At 50.0% G+C, this 6,437-nt stretch overlaps 1 protein-coding gene across 2 annotated transcripts; it reads left to right on the forward strand.

The window, feature by feature from the left end:
• Nucleotides 1-10: 10 nt before the first annotated feature.
• ORAI3 (ORAI calcium release-activated calcium modulator 3) lies at nucleotides 11-5,817 on the forward strand. 2 transcript variants are annotated; one of them, XM_081297465.1, is made up of 3 exons: nucleotides 11-634; nucleotides 1,491-1,556; nucleotides 4,292-5,817. In XM_081297465.1, exons 1-3 carry the CDS (start codon nucleotides 407-409, stop codon nucleotides 4,958-4,960), a joined length of 963 nt encoding a protein of 320 aa, XP_081153591.1. In that variant the 5' UTR covers nucleotides 11-406; the 3' UTR covers nucleotides 4,961-5,817. The 2 variants fall into 2 exon arrangements, with proteins under 2 accessions (XP_081153591.1, XP_081153592.1); XM_081297466.1 differs by lacking the exon at nucleotides 1,491-1,556 and having other exon boundaries at nucleotides 45-634.
• Nucleotides 5,818-6,437: the final 620 nt, after the last annotated feature.

Consider the following 6,437-nt stretch of genomic DNA (forward strand, 5'->3'; position numbering starts at 1 on the left):
ATTCCCAGTTATAGAGAGGAACTGAGGGTTCACCTGGATCGGGTTCGGGCGCAAGGATATTTTTGGTGGACTGGGGTCGCGGGGTCCCCCAGATCTTTCCCTTCAGGCCAGGGACTGCGGGGGCTCGGTCCCCCGGCTCCACCCCATCATGTGGCCGCCCCGGCTCCGCCTCTGCCCCAGTTCCTGTTTCGGCCTTTGCCGACGTCCCACTTCGGCCCCTGGGGCTCCCCGCAGACGACTCTTCTGCTCCGCTGGGGCCGCCTCTCTGGGAGCCCGCCGCCTGCATCCGCGCTCACCCCGCCGGGGGATGGGGCCTCCCCGCTGCTCTGACCGGCCCTTCTGGGGTCCCCGAGGTGCCTTGGCCCCTCCCTGACCGCCCGGCGCTACTGGTGCCGCCGCCCCCAGGATGAAGGGCGGCGAGGGAGACGTGGGCGAACAGGCCCCGTTGAACCCGGAGGTCGAGAGCCCGGCGGGCACGGCCACGTACCGGGAGTTCGTGCACCGCGGCTACCTGGACCTTATGGGGGCCAGTCAGCACTCGCTGCGGGCGCTCAGCTGGCGCCGCCTCTACCTCAGCCGAGCCAAGCTCAAAGCCTCCAGCCGCACATCTGCCCTGCTGTCAGGCTTCGCCATGGTGAGGGGCGGGAAGGGGCACGCGGGGAGTGGGGTGGGGGTGAAGCACGTGGGAGTCACCGGTCGGAGGTGAAGTAAATGGCTCCCCAAGGAATACAGGGAAAGAGGAAAGGGAAGGATGGACTTTAAGAGCCAAAGGGGAGAACAAGCAAGGTCCCAAATGACTGAAGAAGTGTCTTTATATTGGGGGAAGAGATATAAACAGGACCCTAGTAATATAAACCGGACCATGGGGAAGATTAGTTCTCTATGTGTCGTGGGAGAAGGGGTTAACAAATCAATGACAAATATGCAACGATGGAACAAAGTGGTCCCAAAGGAGCATATTTCCAGCAGAAATGGTTACTAAGTCCTCCTGACCAGGTTCAAAGGCAAATTAGAGCTGGATGCGGTCTGTGTCAACAAGGCCAGGGGGTCTGGAAGAATGAACTGTGTGGAGAGGTCACCCAGCTGAAGGAAAGCCCATCCCAGGAAGGAGGCTACTCCCCCATAGGGGCAAAGAGTGCTAGATTTCGTCCAGGAAAACTCTGAGGAGATGATGCCTGAGGATGCCGCTGGGGAAGGAAACTGATCAGGAAGCTGATAAGTGATTCTAAAGCTGATAAACTGCAGGTGTGGGAGGATGATGCCAGCTAACGGTCCCACAGTGGCCTCAGGAAGTGGGACTGAGGGTGGTCCCAGGGTGCAGAGTCAACATAAGTCCTGTTCCTCCCTGGGTATGGCCAGCTGTGTAACCATGGACAAACCTCCACTCCCTGAACAGCCAGTGGGAAGTAGTGAGATCATGGAGGGTGCGTCCTCTGTAGCCTGCTAAGTGCCTGCCCAGGATGGGCTGAGATTCTTATTGGGAACTCTAGATCCAGGCGTGTCAGAGCAAGACCTATTCACCAGAGGTGGCTCAGACCAACATGCTAATTGGAAAGGTATGAAAACTGAGGCTCTGCCAAGGGCAGTCAGCAGGGGATGGGTATATAGAATGCAATCCTATTAATCCAGGGTTCTCCCCCACCTTCATTACAGGAAGCAGGGGGTCCTTGGGGAATGTGCTCCTCCTGTGTATGTAGACACCAGAGGGAGCTGAGATGGGGTCATATCCCTAGGTGATTTGGGTTAATCCTTGCCCCTTTCTGTGCCATAGCCACTGGATTTGAACGGTGATAGGGAAAATCTGTAACTTTAAGGGTCATCCCAGACCTAGTTGTTTCATGGGGGATGTGGGGAGGGGGTGTTGTTGCAGAATCCAAAGATTTGCCCACCTTTCTGATGGGGATGACATCTTGGAACAGGGAGTTAGCTCCCCTTCATCTGTATGGACTACAGAAGGAGGGACGCAGCCATCCATGGACCTAGCTGAGGAAAGTGAGCCCTATGTTCCACCTTGTTCCCAACAGGACAGTCTGGTGTGCTGCAGGACTTGCAGATTGCTAGGGTGACACTTAAGGGTCAGAGCTTTCTCTTCAGGATAAGGAGGCTGGATGTGTAGGTTCTAGGGGCAGGACTGGCCCCAGTCCTGGCAGGGGAGATCAATCCTGGGCCAGACCCTGGGAAAAACCAGAACTAAGCCTGGCCCAGATCCCTGTTTGTGGAAAACACCTGCTGACATCTGCCATGGCCCAGTTTCCTAAAATACTCAGGCTTGTCTTCCTACCATCACCTGCCAGGCTCTGTACCTTCCTTTTCCTTCTCCTAGCCCCAGAGCAATCTTTTTTTTTTTTTTTTTTTTAAAGAGAGAGAGAGAGAGAATTTTAATATTTATTTTTTAGTTTTCGGCAGACACCACATCTTTGTAAGTGGTGCTGAGGATTGAACCTGGGCCGCACGCATGCCAGGCGAGCGCACTACCGCTTGAGCCACATCCCCAGCCCCACAGAGCAATCTTAATGGATCCTATAAGAACTAGGAAAGAGGAAAGAACCAGATTCCAAAACCCAGGTTGCCTGAGTTAAAATAACATTATTCGGATTATATTCAACTGTCACTAAGTACCAGGTACTGTGCCCAGAACTTTTCATGTGCATTCTTTATTTTGCCCTGTGAAAGACGTGTCACCATTACGGCCATTAATTTTATTTTATTTTAGTTATAAAATTAGTTATAATTTTATTTTAGTTTAGTTATAGGACAATACCTTTATTTTTAATTTTTTTAAATATCTTTATTTTTATGTGGTGCTGAGGATCGAACCCAGGGCCTCACAAGTGCTAGGTGAGCACTTTGCCCCTGAGCCACAATCCCAGCCCAATATGTTTATTTTTTATGTGGTGCTGGAGATCAAACCCTCACACATGCTAGGCAAGCACTATACCACTGAGCTACAACCCCAACCCTATGGCCACGTAGCAGACAGGAAAACTGAGGGTCAGAGATGTTAGGACATTTTCCCAAGGCCCCATAACAAGTAAAGGGCAGGATATGAACTTAAGCAGTCTGGCTCTATAGACCAACAATGTTTAGGTTTTTTTTTTTTTTTTTTTTTTTTGGTACCAGGGATTGAACTCAGGGGCACTCAACCACCGAGTCATATTCCCAGCCCTATTTTATATTTTATTTAGGGACAGGGTCTTACTAAGTTGCTAAGCTCCTTGCCATTGCTGAGGCTGGCTTTGAACTTGCAATCCTCCTGTCTCAGCCTGCTGAGCTGCTGGGATTACAGGTGTGCACCACCGTGCCTGGCTCTGTAGACCAAATTTATATTTGCTTAGAACATGGTCATCAACTCAAATGTTTGCAAAGACCAGGCAGGTAATACGAATGCCAGTTTGGCTGGGTGAGGAACTGTGATCAAGAGACCCCATGATCTGTCCAAAGGGAAAAACCATAATTGCCATGCTTGCATGTCGGTCTGGTGTGACCAGATCTGCTAAGTTTTCAGGAGGATCTGGAAATAGGTATTGTTTATTTGAAATCTCCTGAGTTTTAAAAGTAGGCCACTTATTCATTTTTTAAAAAAGCACACTGTGTGAGCCAAGAAAACATGTTTGCAAATTGGTGTGGTGTGCCAATTTGCAAACTCTAGCTTTGGACTTTAGCATCAACTATAATAATAACAGCAAACACTTGCCTAGTGGTTACTGTGTGCCCAGACACTGTTCTTAGCACTAGATGTGTATTATCTCATTTAATTTCTCCAAAAACCTTATACATACTATTAGCAATCTCCATTTTCCAGATAGGAGTTTGAGCCACAGAGAGAACTAAATCACTTGCTGAAGATTCCACAGCTGGCTAGGTAATCCCAACCAATTAAGTAGGCGGTCGAGGCAGAAGGATCACAAGTTCAAGGCTGGCCTGGGCAACATAGTGGGATCCTGCCTCAAAATAAAAAAAAAAATAAAAAGAGCTGGGGATGTGGCTCAGTGTTATTGTGCCCCTGGGCTCAATTTCCAGTACTGTAAAGAAAGAAAGAAGGAAAGATTACACAGCTTGTAGGGTCAAGAATGAACCTAGGCAGCCCAGAGTCTATGTTTTCTAAACCCTGTTATAACCAGGTAAAATTGTCAGAAACATGTCATCCAGCCCTCTTAATAGGTAGGTAGGGAAACCAAGGCACTGCTCTAGCTCCTAGGGATATAGCAGACATGGGTCCTAACAGCCACAAAAATTCCTTTACTGTCAAGGAAGTTATGGGCACTCAATCCATCCCCTCTTGTGCCCACAGGTGGCCATGGTGGAGGTACAGCTGGAGAGTGACCATGAATACCCACCAGGCCTGCTGGTAGCCTTTAGTGCCTGTACCACCGTGCTAGTGGCTGTGCACCTCTTTGCACTTATGGTCTCCACATGTCTACTGCCCCACATTGAAGCCGTGAGCAACATCCACAACCTCAACTCTGTTCACCAGTCACCACACCAGCGACTCCACCGCTATGTAGAGCTGGCCTGGGGCTTCTCCACTGCCTTGGGCACCTTTCTCTTCCTGGCTGAAGTTGTCCTGGTGGGCTGGGTCAAGTTTGTGCCCATTGGGGCCCCTCTGGACACACCGGCCCCCATGGTACCTACATCCCATGTGTCTGGGACTCTGCCACCAGTGGCTTCCTCCCTTGGTCCAGCTTCCAAACTCCCACCATCCTCAGCTTCTGTAACCCCATCACAGGTTGAGCCTTCTGAGGCCTGCCCTCCCCGGCAGGTATGTGGTAGTAATGGTGGGGTTCACGGGCCAGGCTGGCAAGCAGCCATGGCCTCCACAGCAATCATGGTACCTGTGGGCCTTGTGTTTGTGGCCTTCGCCCTACATTTCTACCGCTCCTTAGTGGCCCACAAGACAGACCGCCACAAGCAGGAGCTAGAGGAGCTGAGTCGCCTGCAGGGGGAGCTGCAGGCTGTGTGAATCTAATGTTAGTCTCTGCTGTGTGCACTGCCTCCCTCAGGGCTCTGCAAGAGGCCACAGGGGCCTATAGACCATTCCCCACTCCTGGAGGGAGCCACTTCCTGTGGCCACTTTCAGGTAGAGACCAGACTTTTGCCCACAGGTTCTCACATTCCCAGGGATTTTCCCTGTCAGTCTGTCCCATGGTTTTTGTAAGCTCCACCTACTAATGTCCAAATCTGGGAAGAATAAGTGTGAAAGTGGAACGTTCTCAATACAAGGATCCTGGGGTAGAAACAGGGAGGCAAGGAGACCCTAGAGGGATGTGTGGTGCTGACCTTCAGCTGCTCCTTTACAGGACATGGAGATCAGAAGGTCACAGACCTACACAGCTGCCCCCAAAGGCCATCAACCCTTGCTTCAATTGTGTAGAATGTATTTTGCAGTTGGCATTTTTGGGGAAAATTTCCCCTGTACCCAGATTTTGATGGGTTCTACATTCTTGCTTTGGTGACTGTAGAGGGATTTTGGTGTTTCTGTGACAGATATAAGCCCAGGCCTTCCTAGGAAGAACATACTTTTGGATTCAAGCCCACCCTCCACTGTTGACCTGTGGCCACTGGCAGAAGGGGGAGACCTTGCCTCACTGCCCTAGGCCCATACTCACATGCCTGTATGGGGGGGGGGTTCTCACCCTCCTGGCCCCTGGCTGGGGGTTCTTGGAAGACTGAGGGCCTGTGCACCCAGTCTGACTCCTTAGCAGGGACTGGGTGAAGAAATTTTAATGGAGAAAGTCCAGTCCCCAGCCCTTGGAATCAGAGCTCTTTAACACTTAATTTTTGATGCACCTTGTTTTTTACAATAAATTGTTTTACAGATGTCCTGGTGGCTGTGTATTGGGTGAAGGGCAAGCCTTCTTGGGGTAAGATTACTTGTTCCTAAGAGCAAGTGGAGGCAAGTGTGCCTGGTGGGAAAAGGGTTCCAGGTAAACCCCCATCAGGAGCTAACAAAGGCCAGTTGCTCCTTAATTTGGAGATATTCCAAGGTTGAAGGCCTTTGATCCACTGTTCCTGAGGTTAGGGTCTCTATCTCTTCTATGGAGAATTTCATGTAAGTTTTTGCATGACTCCATACTATATTCTAGGGACTTTATAAATCATCTCATTTAACCCTCACAGCCACCTCAAGAGACAAAAATCTATCACTTCCATTTCAGAGATAAGAAAGCTGAGGCCCGGGAAGGCTGATGATCTTGCCTAAAGCCACATAGCTTATCAGGGAAATTGAACTTGAATTACCTTATGGTAACATCGCATGAGAATCTCTTTCTGATGGAAAGAAGGAACCAATACCTTTCAACTGGGACAAAAAAAAAAAAAAAAAAAGAATCTGATCGCATCTATGCCTCCATGTTTCCAGCCTCATTTCCCTCAAATTTTAAGTCCTAATTCTCTGTCTTTTCTTGTGGTGGGAGACCTTGGACAAATCCCCCTTTTTC

Source organism: Spermophilus citellus (assembly GCF_964194105.1).
Source record: "Spermophilus citellus genome assembly, chromosome: 6".
NCBI lineage: Eukaryota > Metazoa > Chordata > Mammalia > Rodentia > Sciuridae > Spermophilus > Spermophilus citellus.